Source organism: Mus pahari, chromosome 4, assembly GCF_900095145.1.
Source record: "Mus pahari chromosome 4, PAHARI_EIJ_v1.1, whole genome shotgun sequence".
Taxonomy (NCBI): domain Eukaryota; kingdom Metazoa; phylum Chordata; class Mammalia; order Rodentia; family Muridae; genus Mus; species Mus pahari.
The window spans coordinates 60,691,193-60,713,110 of record NC_034593.1 but is presented as its reverse complement, the minus strand read 5'-3'; the positions used below and the strand labels follow the sequence as shown (position 1 = coordinate 60,713,110).

Sequence of the window (21,918 nt, the reverse complement as noted above, 5' to 3'; positions counted from 1 at the left end):
TGTGTGTGTGTGTGTGTGTGTGTGTGTGCCACATGTGAGCCTGGGGTCTGAGAAAACCAGAAGAGAGACTGTCAGATCCCCTAGAATGGGATTTACAGTAAGTCGTGAGCTGCCATGTGGATGCCAGGAGCGAAACCTGGGTCACGTGCAAGAGCAGAGTGTGCCGTCTCTCAGGCCTCTGTGGTTCCTCAGCGGAGACTCAGAAGTGACCACAGCGGAGCAGGGGAGTGGTGGGCTAAGCACACATCCCTCATTCATGGCCGAAGCCTCCACTTTTCCTCCTAAGTACTGTGATCTGTTCTCTATTTAGTTTGGTTTTACTGTGGTTATTGAATAAGCCGGGTTCTTAATGAAACATATTTCCTACAGGCAGGCCTTCCCCAAGGAAAAGGGACAGCTGCATAATCTTTTCCTTCCTCTGCCTCGGTGAATCTAATTTTAGTCATCGGAAAGTGACCTTTCCCCTGAAGGCTGTTTGTCTGACTTTAAAACAGCCCTGTAAAACAATCCCTCTACGCATGTGGTATTTATTAATGTGACCGGTTCAGGGAACTGTGTGGCACCTGAGCAGCAAACACTGATTTTCCAACTGGCTTTAATGCTGGACCTTAATGAGGGGAGGGTTCACAGAAAAGGAAAGGAGGTGTCATTTGGGGTTTTATTTTTATTTATAAGCATTTTGTTCTCTCAATTAGCGATTTGTGCATATTAGACATTTATACTTATAGTGGTGAGCCCATCTAACTGTAGAATAAAATAAATGTATACTTGAGACATAGGCCCCATTACACTTAACTGATGGGTGCAAGATCAAAATGACTGTAGGGTACTTTCTATGGCCTCTAAAAACATTAAGGGGGCAAAGCCTTTGAAAAGGAAGATTCAGATTAGGTAAAGTGATTTTTACAGTGAAAGTTGTTTTTCTCATCTTTGTACTCTGAAAAAATCACACATGTTGATCAATTTCACTCGAAGCTCATAATAAAATTACAATTTTCTTCCCTCTGAGCATAATGAAGCCTTCATTCACAGGGACCGTGAGTATAAACAGCACTGCACAGACATCAAGGCACTACCCAGGGATGGTAACTAAGAAGCCGATGTGACCAGGAGCCAACACGTGTTTTCCAGGTCCCGCACACTGTGTATCTGTGGCACCCCACATGTCTGGAAGCTTCACCTAACAGGTCGTTCGTTTGTCTTCTTAGTGCTATTTCTCCTGAAATGGAGCATGGCTTTCGACTGCCTGTGCTTCGTGGAGGCCTAGACTATGACTTGTTGAAGGTGGGGACCTAAGCTCTTGGAGCCCTACTCAGGTTGCCAGTGTAGCTCAGCTCACTTAACTCCGGGCATCTGGTTCCCTCCCTGTTTCTAGGTAGGATACAAACACAGTGGTCACAAGCTTATTGGTAGCGAATTAGTAACGGTATGCCTTTCATTTTTTCCTTAGTGTGAACTGATCTGGACTCTTTTTTTTTTTTTTTTTTTTAATCTGAAATGAGTTGACAAAGAAAACTGTGACCAGTTCTCTGGCACTGAAGACCACAGGACACAAGAGAAGGACACCCTTGCTCTGCAGGGTTGGATAAGTGATCTGATGGCAGAGTGTCCCAAGGGTCTTTTGTGTACCAGCTTCCGCCCAGAGGGGGAAGGGCGGACAGCTGGGGTTTCAGGACACAAAGTCACCACCCTGAGCTCTTAGTCCCTGGTTGGAGAACACCAGGGATGAAAAATACACAGGGCGACATGGCCTAGCACATTGAAGTTTGACCCTCTGGATAAAGAAAACAAATCATTATGAGATAATAAGATAGACAGGAAACATCTTAAGGATCCTCCACATTCAAATGCAGATTTTAAGACGCAGACGTCACCGCTGACCAAATCTGAGGAATGGACATGCTAAAAACTCCTTCCTCTGTCTCACTCTGGTCAAGAGCACTAATGACATCTTTGACTGAATGAAGGATCCTACCCTTCATGTTCTCCAGCTGAGAACTACACTTGACTTTTGTCAAATCATAAAGGACGGAGGGCTGTGTGTGTCTAGGCCTCTGTGGGCAGACAAGCATATACTTGTAGCTTGATTTCAGGACCTCACCCATATAACTAAAGCTATTTTTACTTGGGCCTGTTATTACCAGACAATTACCACATAGGACATTCCCAAAATATATTTACTGACGTTCAGAAGAGAAAAGGCCTGCAGCGTGCTAACAGATATCGTATCACGTTTTTTAAGACCCCAAACTTCTCTGTAAAACTTTTAAAAATTTGTTTTCACTGTTAAAAACAAACTTAGATCTGTTAGCTCTGTCCAGTAGATGTTTCTACTGAACAGCTAAAATATGTCAATAATTAAAAAAAAAAATCCCTTTGCATAACAGGCTGCTTTGCAATGAAATACATAATAGGAATTGTCTCAACCTTAGAACACTAACATGGATGGTTTTGATGTTCTAGTATCACTGAGTATAAGCTGGGAAGAACCGGATTCCTGAACTGGGGTCGCCAAGCTTACTCTGGTAAATTCTGTGCATTTAGTTTTTCTTCAGTGTCTAACAGCAATGACCACTGTGTGTGGAATTTGGCAACCTTCCTCAAGGGCAACCTTCCTCCCTCTTAGAAAAATGGTCCAATTGTTTATAAACAAAAGTGCTCCCCCCCCCTTACCTTTTTATAATTCCCCTCCAAATCCAATGGGGATTCTCGACTGATGATGTCATGATCCATTCCATCACGGTCCAAATTCATCCTTTAACTCTTTAGAATTTCACTTAAGAAATAATCTCCCATGAATCCTGACAGGCTGAAGTGCCAACTGCCCAGTCCCTTGGTTACCACTCATGCTGGCATGGCGAGCCTGTGCCTGGCTGCAGTGTCCTTGCCCCCTTCTGCCTCAGACACTGCCCCACCCGGCCTGCCTGGCTTCTTTCTCCCGGGCACTGGGCAGCTGCCTGCTGTAAGGCGCACTCCGTCCCTGACACTCCGTCCCTGACAATCGCTTGTTGAGAGAGTTCAGCCTGCCTACCATCTGCTGTCACCTTCCCTGAATGATCTGGCCCAGATTTCTTCGCCACAGCACCTTTCCTGCTCCCAAAAAGGGACAGTAAGCTTCAGCCAGCTGACCCGACCCCAGTTCAGGGCCCAGTGTGAACTGGAGTTTGGTGAGGCACGCTGAAGCCAGTAGACTGGGGGATAAAAATAGACACAAAAACTTGCAGCCTGAGAGATCTCACTGTGAGCTGAGTTGGTTGCCCCACACGGAATGAAAACTATCATTTAGGTGACCTGTAAGACACATGTTTGCCATTTTTCTTTTTCCTGTGACCAACGGGAAGCACTTCATTCCTTTTTTTCCAGATCGTTTTTTTGAGATGAACAAGTTTCATAGCTCTGGAAGGGGCACTAAGCCCAAGACTAAGACTGCTTCCAACCCAGAGAAAGCCTTTCCTGCCCCGGGAGCACGGCTTTGTCCTGTAATATCGGCAAGAGAAAGGGATCCATCAAGTTTCCTTTTAAGATTCAGTCAGTGGCGGGCTTTTTCACAGAAGCATGCTTGCTTTTCTATTGTTCTCTATACTCTTTTCCCATGGCTTCTGGTTTGTTTATGGGTTTTGCATGCAGCCAGGGGAAGGGCCACAGCTGGAGGATGTTTAGCTCAAAGAAGCAGACAAACAGAAGTTCACAGGCACACGCTCGGGCATACTCATACACATCACATTAATACTCCCATAAACTTCAAAAAAAAAACAAAACAAAAACCGATTGCTTCAGAACAACAGCGTGCAGGGACAACCAACCACAGAAGAACTCAAAGGCCAAGCTTCCACTTAGCAATGGCCTTACCTTCTGAAATGCTCACACGGAAAATTGCAAATGTACTAGTCAATCAATCCTCTGTACACATTCTTGAGCAACTGCAGCTTGGCTAAGAACAGTTCTGAAGGAAAATGCCGCTCAATAAAATCTTGTTCCGGCATCTCAACCTCTGCTCACAGGCTCACCTTTAGCTGTTTACCTCTGTGAATGTTTTTAAAATTCAATTTGTGTTGGACTTGTGATACAAACACGGCTCAGTGGGCTTTACGGTAGCCCTCTTTCTATCAGGCAAATATTTTCTTCTCAGAGCCCAGATCCAAATCTAAATCCTTTTATTCCATCCTCCCTCCTGTGCCCCCCACCAGCCAGTCCTCTCCACTCCCAAGGGGATGAATAGCCCTTTTGTGAGGTATCACACTGACAAGTTTCATCTTGTGGGATACATTTGCAAGGCCCCTGTCTTCCTCTGGTCCAGACCCCTGGACTCCCATTCCAGATGGCAGTGTCCTGGAGTGTTTGTCTGGATTTGTGTGGCAATGGTGGCCACTGAGTGCTGGCTAGGGCTGTGACCACAGTGCAAAGAGGTCACAAAGGTCAAGAGGCTATGGGGTTGAAAAGATGTTCCTACCTTGAAGGGTCCTCTGTATCCTAAAGGAACAGAGGGGATGGTGGAGATGAAAGAAGCACGCATCTTACACGATGTGCAACCATGTAACAATAGGTGTGCTTTACTGGGGCTAGGCACCTTACACTGATGTTTCCTCTATCTTTCATTAACCCTATGAAGTACGTATGTATTATCGCCAGCTGCATTTTATAGCCAAGGGCGGAGGAGGGCACCTAGGGATGTTAAATAAGTGCCTAGCTACCTAAATTGCCACAGTCAGGCAGGAATTTGAATCTAGGTCCTCTGCCTTGGTGGCCCACACTGTAAATGGGTGTGCTAGAGCCCCCTACTGGCTGGCCCCCAAAGCAATAAACAGCCACGATAAAGGGATAAAGGTGGATTTGTTTTGTTTTGTTTTGTTTTTTAATGAGGATGTGTTGAAGAGAAGCCCAGCCGCACTCCCAGTCATATGCTGGGTTGTTTTCTAAATCATACATCTGGAACATCCAGCATGCACTGCGGCAACCCTCGGGCTGCGGGCGCCTTAGGAAAATGGAAGGGAAGATGCCGCCCTCACGACCTGGCATGCGGTCTGGTGAATTTTCTCCTTTGCTTGACCATGGCACTCTCAGGAGCCTCAGTAGCTTCTTTCTGACAGCTATTACTGTTTTAGACTTTTTCCTTTTTGGCTAGGGGAACAGGGATCTGTGCTTTATTACGTTATTCACCCCACGGCGCCTGCCACGTTGTTGCTTTGCCTATGGTGAGTTAGCGGTCACTGAGGAGCTGCTGCGAAGGTGAACAGCGAGGAGTAGATGTGTGGCTGGAACCGCTTGCTCCAAACACTCTGTCTACCATGAGAAGCAGCAAGAACTAACATTACCGTTTTTCAACTCACACTGTCTGTGGGGCTCAGGTGAGGCTGGCTGGCTGCAGGAGGAACGCCTCCACGTCTGCCACCTCTCGGTAGGAAGGCCACCTCTCTGTAGGCCAGTTCCACCGAGGTGTTAGGATAGCTCCATCATAAGAACTATGCACAGCCTACAGGGTGGAGCCCAGAGAACTGGCTTCCCCAGAAGAGAGGCAAAGTTACTGCATCTGGGCTCACTTCTCCCTCCTTGTCTGTTTTACATCACGGACAATTTTTGTCACTCATTTGAGTCCCTATTGTAAGTCACTGGGCAATTTACAACTGAAAACAAGCAGGACTAAAGCTATAAAAATTTAGAAATCAGAAGACACCAAGACACATAAAATTCTGATAATACCTCTTTACCTTCATTATATCAGTACAGAGTTGAAACTAGAAAAATTATACTTGTATCATTAATTACACACACAAATTATACAAATAATAGTACATTTGCATTATTGTACATATAGTATATATTCATTTATATAATATATACAATAAATATTGTATATATAATACAAATGTGTTGTTAATAATGCATTAACTATATGTTTATACATACAAATGTGTAAATACATGCATCAATAATATCATCTTTTAGAAATAGAACACTGGCCAGGGCTATACAGAGAAACCCTGTCTCAAAAAACAACAACAACAACAAAAAAAAAAAAAAAAAAAAAAGNAANAAAGAAAAAAAAAGAAATAGACTTTGATCCCAGCATTCGGGAGGCAGAGGCAGGCGGATTTCTGAGTTTGAGGCCAGCCTGGTCTACAGAGTGAGTTCTAGGACAGCCAGGGCTACACAGAGAAACCCTGTCTTAAAAAAACAAAAACAAACAAAACCCATTGAATCCAACATGGGTATTTCACTACTGTATAAAAGTTATGAGGATCAGCAATAAGGAAACACAGAAGGACTTCCTTCCTTCTTATCCTATGTAAGTACTGTGTTCCCACAGGCCACTCGGCCTCGGCCTCCTACAGCAGGGCTGGGAGGGCCAGCAGGAGTCCACTGAGGCAGAGCAGTAGTGACTCCCACCGTGAGCTCTCAGCACACAGGCTCACTGCTCAAACCCTCTCCAGGAGATCTGATAGTTGGGGTCCTATCATGCGTGACAAAGTGACCTTTCATGCTCTCTAGAATTTCATTACTCTTGGAGCAGAGCATCAGTAAAGTCTAGGGGCCTGTAGAAACAGTCTCAGGTTCAACTGTAGGCCTACCAAGTCAGAAGCTGTACTTCTGAGGATCCCTGCAACCTCGAATTGTAGCTGATGTCTCTGAAGCACTTCTGGGAGAGCTTAGGGACACAGATCATTATCTGCCATCTTTTTTATGTTTCAGACTGCATTTCCAGACAGGGTGGCAAGACCCAGATTTTTGTTGCTTGAGAGCAACAGTGTAGTAAATTTCACTTCCAAGAGGTCCTAATGAACACAAGACTGGATAAAACAAATCTAGCCACTGCTCTGGCAGACAAGAGTTGAATATACAGTGGGAGGCTTTGTAGCAGCTCAATAAGCTAAGACCACACCATTATGTCTGTCCTTCCTGCAGAGAATGGCCTAAAAGGAGCTATGCGGGAAGAAGACAGGCCTAGATACTAATGCTCTCTCTCAGAAATGTGCTTATAGCTTCTCAGAATCTGAGGTTGAAAGCACCACTCCCTACCCTGAGATCCAAGGACGCCGAGCTGTGCTCTGAATGGCAAGGCATAGTTCTCCTGTGATCTAATGCTTTTAAATGATCATTATCAGCCATCGGTGGAAATTATTGACTCGGAGAACCCTGAGCGCATTACTGGGAAATCACTTATGGATTGTCAAAAAGCTTCTCCTATTCACAGGTGGAAACTCTAGTTAATCTTCATTAACCCTTCAGCCTTCTGATCTGTTCTTTTAGCACCACTAGCCCTCCTTCAACGTTAGATCGTCTCTTTCAAACGATTTTTTTTTTCTTCTGTGTAAAGCTTGTCTGAATTTGGGTTGCTTTTCAATTAAGGCATTCGTATGGCTGGGAAAAAAAAAATCCATGGAAATTTTCAGCACTTTAAGATTGTAGGTTAAAAACATTAAAATGCTGACATTGGGGGTGGGGGTGGGGAGTCACGACTGGAAGCCGCCCATGTCAAATGCTTGTCCATACCCAAGGACTGAGGACCACATTTGTAAATCTTCCTGCCAGGCTACCATCCTGGGTCCCCGGAACTGCAGCATCCCTAATGCTCTCATTGCCTTTCTCTCCGTGTCCCACTCCACAATGGCTCCCTGACTGCCACTAGGCTTCCCTGATGGCTTGCTTTCTTTTGAACTCAGGCAATTTTGTCAAATTACTTTCTATTTCAGGAGGCTGAGTAGTTTCTGATGCTTCAATACAGTGTACATCAAAGTTTGAAATTCTCCCCTGGTACAGAGAATATAAATATATAATGAAAATTGTCTCGGTTGGTATACAGCCCTATTAATGTTTCTTGTGTTTGTGAAACTGTGATTGGTCACCCAAGAGTCTATATTTCTATGTATGTACATATACATGTGTGTAAGTGAATGTGGGGTTTCTCATCTCCGGGGGCTTCAGTGCGGTGATAGGTACCACAGAGGTGTCCCATTTCTTTCCTTCCCATCTGCTCTCACCACTATCCGTTCCATTTAACATCCGTGAGTTAAAATGGGCTTTCAATATTTACTTCTTTAAATCACCAGGTCTGGCTCATGAAGGCTGAGCCTGTACAAGAGCGGCCTTCGCTATAGTCCATGTCAGATGACCTTCACACTGAGTCCTAAAGGATCATCTTTCACCTCCTCAGCCCTTGTCATTTGCGCTTCTTTTTGTGAGAACGCACAGAATTAGATTTTCAGACATCTTGGCTAAAGACAACAATACAGACATTTATTCCCAGAATTACTTTCTTAACTGTTACCGTTAGAGACAGTTATTCTCTAACCAGGCAAAAGTACTGAGCTAGAACACTCTCAGGACTACACTCTCAGGACTACCTGCTGTGAAATCAAAACTTTTCAACAAAATCAAAATCAAAAATCTATAGACTGATAGAGACAATTGAACTTATATTTAAAAGCTTGAATCAAAACAGTGCATTAAAATGCCTTGAGGCTCCCTTTTCCTCCTGAAGTGGTGTGGTTTTTCCCCCTGTGCAGATGGACCCAGGCGTATCCTAGAACTCTTGGGTAAACTCTAGTTTGATGCCTCGTTCTCATGAAGGAAGAAGGAAAGGAGCTGCTGTCAACAGAGATAGATGTATTTCTTTGCTTCTGTCCACCATTCCATGATCCACCTGAATCTTGGCTTGCTAGGCTATTTACTGCTTTTTCTACTGAGAATTTGAGGGTGTCTTGATGAACTATTTAAACTGATACACTCCCTAGTTTGATCGTTCGAAACCAAGATAGGGTATCATTTGTTTTGTGAGCTGGTATGACACTTCCATAGCATTTGCTCCAGTAAACTTAGTGTTCTGTGAAGCAGTGAAATTATGGTTAACCGTGAGAGGTTGTGAGAAAGCCCAGTGGGTAAAAACATTTGCTGCCAAGCCTGAGTTTGGTACCCAGAACCCACAAGATGCTGGAGAGAACTAGCTCCCACAAATTGTGCATCATGTCCCCCACCTATCTTGCAAAATACACAAACAAACAAACAAATCCAAAATTTCAGAAGATGTAATGCTATTAACAAAAGCATCAGGTGAAGGTGGTAGTGCAAACCTGTAAATCTCAGCTACTTGGAGGGCTAAGTCACCAGGATCATCGGACTGTTGTGTTTCAAAGTCAAAACTAGAAAAGACGGGGGACAGATGATACAGCTCGGTGGTAGATACTTGCCTGATGTTCAGGAGGCCCTGGGTTTTGTCCTAAGAAGAGGTGCAGGGAGGGAGAGGGACTGAGGAAAAAGAAGGGGAAGTGGAAAGAGGAAAGAAAGAAAGAAAGAGAGAGAGAGAGAGAGAGAGAGAGAGAGAGAGAGAGAGAGAGAGAAAGAAAGAAAGAAAGATAGATAGATGGAAGGAAGGAAGGAAGGAGGGAAGGGAAGGAAGGAAAGGAAGGAAGGAAAGGAAGGAAGGAAAGGAAGGAAAGAAGGAAGGAAGGAAGGAAGGAAGGAAGGAAGGAAGGAAGGAAGGAAGGAAGGAAGGAAGGAGTGGGTTGGAAAGGCTGGTTGTCGGTGAGTACTTGCTTCAAGTAAGTATGGAAGAACCCAGAGAAAGACAATGATGGACAGCTTAGCAGGATCTCTGAGGTAAGCTGGGTGAGCTAAGGATAAGGAGGGATGAAGGGCTGCATGCAGGTAACAGGCATGAGCTATGAAGGAGAGCATCAAGCTGTTTTCTAGTTGTGGCAGTCTTGCTTGTTTGGATGGGTACATAGAGTGTATTTAGCATTGAATGAGTATAACGGAGTGTAAAGCTTCAGAGGGGCTGTTTTGAGAGCCAAGTCTAGTTGTATAGCAGAAGAAATTCAACTAGTACCAGCCTTGGGTCTGCTTAATTTTGGTGTGTGATATTTTCATTTATCACATACATTTTTAAATAATAAAGCTTACAAAAAAAAAAGAAAGAAAAAGTGCAAACCTGCCTGATGATATATCATCAGCACCAGGATGGCAAAATCTTGGGGTGAAACCAGCAGGCATGGAAGGATTGCCCAGACTGGACTGGGCTGGGCTGGGTGTGCATCTTGTTCATTCACCGATTACGCATTGCCCTGTGTCTCTGTTCTGGCATACAGTATGTGTAAAGCATTGGCAATGGAGGTGCAGAAGCCTAGTAGCTGGTCCCTATAGTGCTGGGCTCAGCTTTGCTGAATCTCTGCTGCAAGGCTTTCTGATTCTCAGGTCTCAGAGCATACCAACTGCTGGAAAGGGAGTTCGGTCCAGCAAGCATTTAATAAACATATCATCTATGTGTAAGGCAGAGCCCTCTAAAAATTGACACAAGGATCTTGACTTCAGGGGTCTTTCTTGAATGGGTGAAGCAGACCCAAGAAGAGGCGCTCGGGGGTGACATGAGTGCAGGGGAGACATTTGATGGCGAGGAGGAAGTTTTCTGCAGGAGGTGTTGGCATTTGAGCCTTAAATGTAGCTGGCAAAAGGTGTGGGCAGGTGGTGTGTGGGCGGAAGGCATCCCAGCTGGAGGCAGCACAGCAGGGACAAAGAGTGTGGGGGCAGCATGCGATCCGGAGGGGAGAGGGAGGGGGGGGAGGGAGGGAGAAATGCTTCGTCCAGGGTTTGGATCCCTGCCAGGCCTTGAATCCACCCGCAAAATGATCTGGACTCCATCCGAAGGGACTGGAGAAACATTAAAGATTCCTGATTTGCTTGAAGAAGGGACTCTGTGCTGGGGAGGGAGGTGGATGCGAGCTAGTCACATGCCCTTTTATCTCTTCTGTGTCTCCATTCCCACAGTGGCTACAGTAGCTAGGAATTCAAGGGTGTGATCTGGATCAGAACTGGTCATTTAAGCAACAGCAAGGCGGGGTGGGGGGGATGAAAGCCTGTCATTGTTTCCCATTCTGTACTTAACCCCAAACAACACTGCAGGAGAAGAGAAAAAAAAATAGTTGGGAGTTTTTAAGCTCAATGGACCCCCTTGACCTAAACTTGTGCTTACAAGTTAACAATATTTCTAAGCCGTCCATCAGAAACAATTTAGAAGAATTTGGCCTTTTGAAGGCTGCCAGGCCTGAAGCAGTGGGCAAGATTCTCTGACTGAAGAAGAGATTGGCTTCCTCCCAAGACTGGAAAATGGAGGTTGACAGCAGACAGCTCTGGCTTTTAACAGGGTGAAGACTGAAAGTGACAATGCATGACTTAGTGAGCTGGAGGTTCCTGTGAACCCCTCGGAAGGGAGATCAGAAAAGCAGGGTGACCTGAAACTATCATGGAAAATTCCCCAGCTGAATTCCTCTGCCCACTCTCCCTTGGCTCAGGTTGCTTGGGGCACAGGATATCCAGACACTGGCTTCAGCAGAGACACACAAGCTCTTTGGGCAGCACAGTCACCAACAGAGCAGGATCGATTGCGCCTGCCTCTATCAGCCCGAAACAGTGGAAACAGAAGTGACACGTGGCTTGATGAGGTTCCGAAAACACAGAAGAATCAGTTGCAGGAGCAAGGTGGCTCTAAATTAGCGATGGCTGACTTGCTTGTGCAGAGGGGTGGCCTCTGGCAGAGGACCAGACAACGGCCATGTTGTGTCAACAGGCAACCCCCCCCCCCATTTCAGAGATGAGAAAATGGACATAAGGGGAAAGAGGGCAGCCAGCATCCCTCGCAGAAAGGCAAGTCCAAAGAGGTAAGGAGGAGAGGATTCACAAAACCTTTTCACTTGGTCAGACATATCTGCCCATGCACGGCACTGGAGACCTTAGACAAGAAGCCATTCTCATACAGCAATGGAAACCGATCACAGACAGTGAAGTAAACTCACTGATGGTGGTATGCTTACTATAAACACAAACTTGGGAACTATAATGAAAAGTAGGAAAACTTGAGGCTTGTGGAGTCTAAGTCCAGAGAGGATGTCTAAAGAGGTGGCACCCCAGGACAGGCCTGAAGAAAGACCAAGGTGTAGGCTAGGGCTGCTCAGTGCATAGTGAATTCCAAATGAAGGGCTAACAATGTTTTAGCACAAGTATGCACAATGGTAGACATGACAAGCCTCTGAGGGTGGGAAGTGGGGGAGGGGCCAGGTGGACCAGAGGAGTCAAGGCAAGCAGAGCTGGACCCCAGGAGGAAATGGAGGTGGGGGGGATGGAGGGGTGGGAGACACCCGGTGTAAAGCCCAAGTCCTGGGAATAACTGGGCTCCTCTTCCAAGGGGGATGATACACTCTCAAGATACTTGGGGATGTGGCGCATGATCAGACCTTGATTTTAACAGCTTATTCTGGATACCATGCCGAAAACTAACTGTGGGTGATGAGAGAGGAGGACAGAGATCGGTAAGTCATTTAGAAGGACCCGGTTGTCATCTGATGATATAGCAATGGCAGTCATCTACATCTGTATGTGTCCACCAGAGTATGCACCCAGCATTCAGGAGACTGGAGTCTGAGCCCCCCACTCATAGCTGCTCCATTAGAAGGTCCTCCAGAAATCCCAGTAGACATCACCAATGGGAGAAAATAATCAATCTGCCAAGGAAACTCTGTCAGCCTGTTAGGAGCGCTCGCTCACCTGCTGGGATTGGCGGCATGGGCACTCAGCACTGGGGAGACAGAGGTGGGATGACATCTATGAGTTCCAAGCCTGTCTTGTATACAGAGTGAGATTCTGGTTTCAAAAAATAAAACAAACCAAAAAGCCCTACCAACCTAAGCAATATGCCACAAGTGCTCTGCACTGCCACTTTAACATACAAATGGGCTCCAGACTCCCCCCCCCCCAAAAGGGTGGGGGGAACAAGTTTCTGAGGAAAAAAATGTTGATAGCACCAGTGACTTGGGACCACATCAAGCTAAGGATTTAGAGAAGTCACTTTTTTCTAAACCCAATCGTATGTGACGCCAGATGGGGTCTAAAAACCCAGGTTTCTAAGCGGGATTAAGACTTGGCATCCGGGCTAACATTTCTGTTTTTGTTAGCTAGCCCCGAAGGGAAGCATTTCACAAGAGTCCACACGCATGCCCCCGTGGGTGATACACAGTCTATTAACTATCATCACAACCCCAACACACAGGATTTTACTGCGGAGAGAAGCAATAAAGACTTCAAAACTATTAAACACACAGTGCCACGGTTACATACCCAGTTCCTGTCAAGTCACATCTGTCTTCCTTTGGAAGAAACATTTGGCTAACATGGCCCCTCCCTCTCCAGATGAAACTGCTGGTAATGACCAATTTTTTCACCTTCCAAAAACAATGACTTCGTGCTTGGCCTAGTGAAGAAAACCTCCCCTTCGACATAAATTACAGAGCTTCTCTGAAAAAAAAGACGGAAGACTGTTTTAATTATGACACTAATTTAATCTCCTATTGAGCCATCTACACAGGAGACTGTCTGTGGATACCTGATGTACCCCACCCTACACGCATGCCTCTTCTCAGTCCTCTCACTTTCTCATGGGAAGAACGCCCGGGGAAACACAAATCCTGATACCTAAGGATCTAGATGTGGAGCCAAATGTCTCGTCAAATGAAAATGCCACGAAGCAGGGCCATGATTATAAAATTCTGATTATAAGCACAAAAATAGTACACAGACATAATTCATAGGCCCTCTTCACTTAGCTAGCTAGCAACAGCTGCCTTCCCGGAATCTTGTGAAATGCACCACTTTCCGCCTGCAGACATTCACACTGTGAAATGTGACCCTCAGAGAAACACCTGCTTGTCTCAGGTAACCTACCCCTCACCAGGAAGGGGCTTTGTTAGGTTAGAGAGCTAGCCTCTGAGAAACTCCATCAGGTGAGTAATATCTCAATGCCAGCCACCCAGGATGTCCACCAGCCAGGCCAGCCACTGCATAGAGCAGTTTCTCTGAGAACATTCTTGCTGTTTACAGTGTTGCCTCTACGGCCCAAGTGGTAGGAAGGAGTTACAAAACACTCACTCGGGAAGGGAGCTTTGGAAATTGTCTGAAGTGGTGAATTCCTAACCCCAGATAGCAAATTAGCACATTAAAAGATGAACATGGGTTACTGAATTTTTTTTTTTTCTATGTGAAGTTCTTTAATCCACTCCGGTACTGTCATTTTTACCTGCTAACCATTTAAAAGAGCATACTGGCAAAAACAGGTTCATAAAGATATCAGTGCAACTTGAAAGGCCAAATGCCTGCTGACTGGTTTATGAAAAATTCTAAGATCATCAATCAGGACTTTTAATGTAAATAATTTTCTCATAGACAGTCTTAAAAACTGGACTCTAACTGACCTCTTACGCAATGAACAATAATCACATTTTTTTTTCAGTTGTGAGCACGCATCACCACCATGTATTCCACAAACGCTTTTAAAGGCCAAAGAAGCGGCGTTTCTGCCCCATTACTCCTCAGAAAGCCTCATTAGAATTCAGATACTGTATGCAATGAAGGCCGGGAGTGGAGCCCAGGATGGCAAAAATCCCCTGAAAATCCAGCAAGAGGCAACCTGCTGCCTTAGAAGAGGAAGGCCTCTCCCATAGGGTAAGGGCCTCAGAATCAAGCTTCCAGCCTTACCTGGTACGAGCAGTTCTCCTGATGTACCATCTCAGAACATCCTAGGACGCAGACCCCAAAGCTGGACTGCTGGGCGAGGCTGCGCAGGGGAGGCGCTGAGCATCCACAGGCGCGGGAGAACGCCCTGGTTAGGCAGGGACTCCCCGCAGATTAAAATGGATGCTGTTCCGCTGAGCAACCTGCGCAGTGGCACTGCCTGTGCTGGGAAGCGCGCAGCCACCGAGCTCGCTCTGAAGCCTCCAAGCTGCTCTGCTCCTCCGGAACCGGGAGGCAGGCTGCTGAGCCGAGCTGGGACCGGCCTGGGGGGAGGGGGCGGGCGCATCACCGGCACAATCAGCCAATTATATTATAGGCACAAAGAAAAGGATCTGTCTGGGGCTGGTGTGACCTTCTGGTGCTTTATGAAGGCAGTTAACTGATGTGGAAACATTCTAGTACTCATTATAGAGAAAAAGGCCAGCGAGGGAGAGAGAGAGTGACAGACACAAATCAATGTTGCAGTTGGACATTCCTAATCTGCTGCAGCATCCTTCCTGCCCGCTAATGTTGCCTGGTTTGTGCTTATGAAAGCCAGGCCTTAAAGATCTTTTCGGAACTTTTAACATGCTAAAGGGAACATTCTGAATACATATATGCGAGGTCTGTATTCATGCTTCATTTTTAAAGTATCTTGTCAACTTTCTGACTAAAGGAAGGCCTTTCATTAAAAAATGTATTATTTTGTTATTAAAAAAAGATACCTCATTTACCCTTTCTTAAGTGTTTTTAGTAAAAAAATGATGGAATCATATTTCTATAATTTTTGGAGAAACTTATTAAAGTGTTAAGGTTGGTATTACTTATTCATTACATGAAAACTAAACTTTTTAAAAGGTAGGGCCTTGCATGTGTAAATTACCCAACCATGACTTGAGTATTATACAGACACCCCAACATAACACAGGTAATCTCTGGGACAGACTATCTTCAGAGTCTGCATGGGAAGAACTTGGGAACCTGTAGATCATAATCAAATGAAATACAGGTTGAATCATGTATGTTTCTGGGAGAAAATGGGGGCCGATCTCTGAATAGTCACAAGGGCCACTCTAGGACACTAGGAGCAAGTAATTCTTCGACACAATGACACAAAGTTAAGGGGAAAAAACAATAAAAATTCCTTGTTTATATTCCTTGGCTGTCCAAAACAATGGACATTGTTGTTCCTTTTGTGTCTCTATGTGCAGTGAGTGTACACATGTCCTGGCAAGTGAGTGGCGGTCAGATTGGTTCTTTCCCTCCACCACGTTGGTCCCAAGGCTCAAACTGAGGTCACTAGCCTTGGTGACAAGCACTTTGGCTCACTGAACTATCTATATCTCTGGCTCTTCTTGACATAAATGGTCTTCAGAGAAACCTTGACTGGCTTCAAACTGTTGTTCTTTAAAGAAAGAGTTCCCAGGGCTGACGTTTTAGTTTTATGGTTTGCCCATATGTGCACCCATTTCAGACCTCATATTAGGAGGATAAATGGTGTAAGAGAGGTCCGACTCTGCGTTCCCTAAACTTGAGCAGTGAGTGGGTTCTAGGAAAAGGTACTATGGACTTGTGTCCTGCAGAACTTCCAGTACAGAGGGAGTTGGCTGTGTTGGACAAGGGACAGGGGTGGGGGTAGTAACAAGTTTACTTAACCTTAAGATGGAAGGAAGACCAAAATGCTACCGTAAAGCAAAATGGTAAAAACTCGGTCCACCCAAACTCCAGCCTTCCCTGTTGCACACACAGAGCAGAGATCTGTATGGAATGCAAGGGAGCAGGCGTCGTGAGTGGCATCCCACATTCTCCAAGACAGAGCATCTTATGTCAAAGGCTGTTGGAACTTCACTTGGGCAATGGGCTTGATCTCATGGCTCTGGGTCCTCAATCTACAAGTCTAAGACATAGAAAGGAGTCTAAGACACACACACACACACACACACACACACACACACACACACACACACACACACCAGAGCTTGCTGTTCTGGCATATATTACATAAGCTCTTGAAGACATTTATTAAGAGCTGTTTTTTTTTTTTTTTTTTTTTTTTTTTTTTTTTTTTTTTTGTCTAAACGCGATCCCACTCTTCACAGTTGCTGTTCCAGAGACAGTGCGAGTGACTCAGAAGTGGTATTTGGACAGAACAGATTTCTGACACTTGCATCCCAAATGCTGTCAAAACACTCCCCTCTCAAAAGGTATAAACAAGACGAAAAGGGACAGATGAAGTGGGCTGGTCTGAGTAACTGTCCACTGAAAGGACTTCATGTTATGATTTGCCAGTACAGGAAAAAGAAAGAAAAAAAAAAAAGCTTTAAACAAAAACCAGATGCCCCGAGAACATTTAAGCTAAAACAGTTCAGCAGGGGACATTAATATTTTTTATTTTTTGTTTAAAAATGACAACGTTTTTGTTATAAGTTCAGTCTATAGAGCACTGATTCTTCATTTTTTTTTTAAAAAAATAAACTTACTTTTTAATCTTTTAGTTTCCCATTAAAACCATTGACTTGAAGGACAAATGGGATGTCTCAGTGGGTGGATGCTCTCAAGCCTGACCCCAATTTGATTCCTGGAACCCACATAAAAGTAGGAGAGAACAGCTCCCACAATGTCATTCACTGAGCTACACACACGCACACACACACACACACACATGCGCACGTGCACACGCATGTGCACACACGTTTCAAAAAATGAAGTCTTCAATTGAGTACCAGCTACTGTGCTGTGTAGCCATAATTCTGGTACTGAAGAAGGTGCAGTGGGAGGCCTATGTTTGATTGAGGTCAGCCTGGGCTACACAATGAAATCTAAAAACAAAGACAGCCAAACACTTGAAACTTTCCATATTTCATAATTAGATGGGACTTCCAGAAACTATTTAATCCAAAATTGTTGCTTGGGAGTTAGATAAATTTAGGCCCAGGGATGCTGTAACACACCCACTAACAACAATAAACAAACAAACAAATAGCAAGAGTATCCAAATAAAGAAAACCAAGAGAGGATCACTGTTTTCCAGTTCCTGTCAGCCGGGGAGTCTCTAGGTACAACAAGGCTGCTTTTGCCTGATGGAGAGACAGTGTATCCACAATGAGAAGCTATGAGGGGGTGGGGCTCCTGGTCATGAAGAGGAACCCTCATGGAAGGGATTCATGCCTCCTTAAAAGAGGCTCCAGGCAGTCGCCTTCCAAAGGGCACAGTGAGAACTGAGCTGTCTGTCAATCAGGAAGCAGGCCCTCACCAGACACCCAACCTGCAGTGACTTCAATGGCTTCTAGAATGACAGAAATAAAGTCTTACTGTTTAGAAGGCACTGAGCTTGGAGTTTGCTGAAGTCTGACTAGACTAAGACAAAGGTCCAGTAGGACTCAGAGGCAACCAACTCACCCAGACTGGGCCAAAGCAGGCCCAGGCCAAAATCAGTGTGGCTTCACTTAAACCTCATCCAAGGTGTGTGTGTAAGGAAGAAAAGTTAGAGCACGTCTCACTTAACATACCTGTTGATGCCACAAATAAAATAGTTGTGTTTTTTTTTTTTTAAAGATTTATTTATTTATTATATGTAAGTACACTGTAGCTGTCTTCAGACACTCCAGAAGAGGGCATCAGATCTTGTTACGGAGCCATCAGATCTTGTTATGAGCCACCATGTGGTTGCTGGGATTTGAACTCCGGACCTTCGGAAGAGCATACGGGTGCTCTTACCCACTGAGCCATCTCACCAGCCCCAACAGTTATGTTTTTAAAGCTCGGAAACAGCTGTTCTTTTCTCATTGTGGCAAATAGGAGAAACACAACACAGATCTGCTTTTAAATTTTTTCTTAGATTTGTTTTTTTATTTCATGTGTCTAGGTGTTTACTCATATGCACGTCTGTCTACCACATGCATGTAGTACCCATGCAGGCCTGAAGAGGATTAAATACCTTGGGGCTGGAGCTACAGATGGTTGTGAGTACTCACTCACAACTACTCACTGCCTGTGAGTACTGAACCTTAGGTCTTCTGTAGAGCAGCAAATGTTCTTCCCTTCTGAGCCCTCTCTCCAGCCCCAAACAACCGCGCTGAACCATAGCAACCAGTCACATTCACAGGCCATCACAAGTAAACCTGGGTCAGGAGCTGTTTTAGTCAGGGTTCTCTAGAGTCACAGAACTTGCAGATAGTCTCTATATAGTAAAGGAATTTATTGATGACTTACAGTCTGCAGTCCAAATCCCAACAATGGTTCAGTAGTAGCTGTGAATGGAAGTCCAAGGATCTAGCAGTTGCTGAGTCCCACACCGCAAGAAGGCGAAAAAGCGAGAGCCAGACTTCCTTCTTCCAATGTCCTTATATGGTCCCCAGCAGAAGGTGTAGCCCAGATTAAAGGTGTGTGCCACCACACCTTTAATCCCAGATGATCTTGGACTCTGAGATCTCCCTGTCTTAATCTTCTGGATTCAATCACCACTGTGTCTCAAGATCTCCATACCAAGATCCAGATCAGAAACTTCTATCTCCCAGCCTCCAGATTAGATTCACTGGTGAGCCTTCCAATTCTAGATTGTAGTTCATTTCACATATAGTCAAGTTGACAACCAGGAATAGCCACTACAGGGGCTGATGTGCAGAGAGCACAGGAGACTTTCTGGCATATGCTATAAAAGCAGATTGTTTGGTTTATATGGGTATATGCATTTCTTAGCCTTCACTGAGTAAATATTAAGATTTGTACATTTTATTAAATATAGTATTTACCTCAAAGAGGTAAAAAAAAAAGAGCTAGTTGCATATATATAAGTATATGCAGGCTAATGTATTTACAGGGACACTTGCTGATATATGAACCATACACTGAGATGAGTCAAATAAATGAAATGAATTGATGGATGAGCGGAGGGCAAGGCCACTAGAAACCTCTGACAAAGCATGTTTCATAAGACATCAATTGCAGACTCTTAAAGTGGTAAATAAGCCATCATTTGTAAAAGGCTGGAGACTTATGGGCTCTGAGAAGAAACTAATATATGAATTAGGATTTGTGAAACAAATTTCCACTTTAAAATGTTCACAATGAAATGTTAGCGGTCGGGGAGGAAGGAATGGGGCACAAGGCAGATGATCAAGGCAGTGATTGTCCCTTGCAACAATGGAAAGCAGCCAGGCGCTATGTAGACTTGAGGGATGTGACCTCTTAGGATGATAAAAGAAAAGAAGTCTGGAGAAAGTTTAATCTTATGACCTTCAGAGTCTGTTGGTGCCCAGTGTCTGGGAGGACAGTTCTCTGTCATCTGGTGTCCAGCCTAGTGACAAACCTTTGAAGATGCGTCACAATCCAGCACTCCTTTCCCAACAGCTTCATTGATTCCTACAACCTTGCAACTAAAACAAAGTCCTGCTGGATACAATTCAAAGCAGGTTTTCTACCCTTTAGGGTTTGGTAAGATTACACCACACAGATAACTGTATACAATATGGAGTGGGCCAAATGCCTCCAAAGAGATTTTGTATGTGTGTGTTCACTGGGAATTGAGAAGAGGAAGAGAACTCTCAATGAGAGGGAACATTTCCTTAGAGCTTGGATCTCAACAGGTTCAATGGGACATGACTAATCCTGACACTGAAGACTGGGGCCAGCCTAGAATATCCAGCAAGTCTTTATCTTAGAAACTAGCAACGAATAAACACACACACACACACACACACACACACACACACACACACACACACACACGTGTGCGCACACACATACACACCAAAAAATATGAAATAAAAACCCAGACTCTTTTTCTTTCTATATGAAAAAGGGTTGCCTGGTGGTCTGGTGGTTGTGTTGGCTTTGAAATACCACCAGAGAAATAATGGTTAGCTGCATCTAGAATTTTTTCCAGAGCCTTCCAAAGGAACACAGCTCAGTTAACATCCTGACTTTTGTCAAGTGAGACTCCGTTCAAAGTTTTTAAGTCCGTAACTGCGATACAATAAATTCATGGATCTGTGTTGACTTAAGCTGACTTGTGATGATTTATAATTGCATACATTCAAAACTAATCTTTGAGTAAAAGTCCACATTTCTAGGGCAAGAAGCCATGGGGATGTGGCTAGCAAGGTGAGAGAAAGGTGAGCTACCGTGGAAGGGTAAAGGGAGAGAGGAGAGCTGCTAGACATTTAGCTGCTTCAAATGCTTCAGAAGTAGAGAAGAAATGCAGCCAGGGCCACATGTTCTGAAAAGGAGGAAGGTATCAGCTATTCTTATGAAACCATGAGCAGTCCAATGCCTAGGCTGAAGAGCCCTGGCACCATGGGTAAGAAGTTGAGAGACTGAGGGAAAAGAGCAGTTTGCAAACACTCTTCTCGTCCATTCAGAGTAGCCGAGTGGTTCCATGAACATACTACAGAACCTTGTTGGTGTTTCTGAGTGGAAGACCAGGGGCTGGAGAGGCTGCTCTGTGGTTAAGAGCACTGGCTGCTCTTCTAGAGGACCTGGGTTTAACTCCCAGTACTCATGGTGTTGATAATAACTGTCTATAACCCCATGGCCAGGCACACACCGACATGTAGGCAAAACACCCATACAGACCTAAAATAGAGAAGGAGAGAGAGAGAGAGAGAGAGAGAGAGAGAGAGAGAGAGAGAGAGAGAGAGAGAGACAGACAGACACACACACACACACACACACGGGGGGGGGGTTGGAATTAGGGATGGAAACAGCCAGAAGGGAGACAGGGAGAGTGTGATGGGTAGGAAGTAACAGAAAAAGCCAGGTACTAGAAGAGTTGATAAGGCACACCTGGCATGTGTTCATTCCATTCTGGAAATGAAGACATGAATATCAGGTTACACAGAAATGCTGACTGAGGATGATGCTTGGTGGGTATGGGATATAAACGGCAGAGTGGCCCCGCTGGCAGCTGGCAGCTAAGGCCGAGGGCTAGAGGGAGAGCAAAGAGGCTGGGCAACTGTGGGAGAACCTTATCCAAAAGATTTCCTAGGGGGTTGCTGTGCTCCTTGAGAACCCTGGTAGGGAAGGTAGCTCAGACTCCTAGGGTGTGTTAAGTGTAGGTAATGAACAGGCAGCAGCTAACAGAAGAAAAGTGTTAGACAATGATTAAGCAAATAGATGCAGATTTAATGAAATATGTTCAGTACTGTGTTAAACCTAAACGGAGCGGGAGGGAGTTTAGTAGGAAGGGGTGGGAAGGCTAAAGAGCTGCTTGCCTACCCCGCCCCCACCCCTCACACACACTGTACGGCATAGCATGTGTATCGGGGCACTCAGTGCTCATTACATTCAAGGATGGCCCACTGGTCACTCCCACTCTGCCCAGTTTGTTCTCTGGATAAGAGGTGAATAACTCAAGAAGTCGGAGATAATCGCCTGTGTCTCTCTGATAAGGTA

At 44.9% G+C, this 21,918-nt stretch overlaps 1 protein-coding gene across 4 annotated transcripts in view; it reads right to left on the bottom strand.

The window, feature by feature from the left end:
• LOC110319747 (IQCJ-SCHIP1 readthrough transcript protein) overlaps positions 1-21,918 on the bottom strand; it is a 719,522-nt gene that overhangs the window by 38,711 nt on the left and 658,893 nt on the right. Inside the window, exon 1 of one of the 4 annotated variants that reach the window (XM_021195276.1) lies at positions 14,512-14,807. The exons of 2 other annotated variants lie outside the window; for them this stretch is intronic. In XM_021195276.1, the coding sequence (XP_021050935.1) occupies positions 14,512-14,541 (30 nt within the window). In that variant the 5' untranslated portion in view covers positions 14,542-14,807. Of the gene's footprint in view, positions 1-2,673; positions 3,146-14,511; positions 14,808-21,918 lie in introns of those variants that run through there. One more of the 4 variants, XM_021195273.2, reaches the window with a different exon arrangement.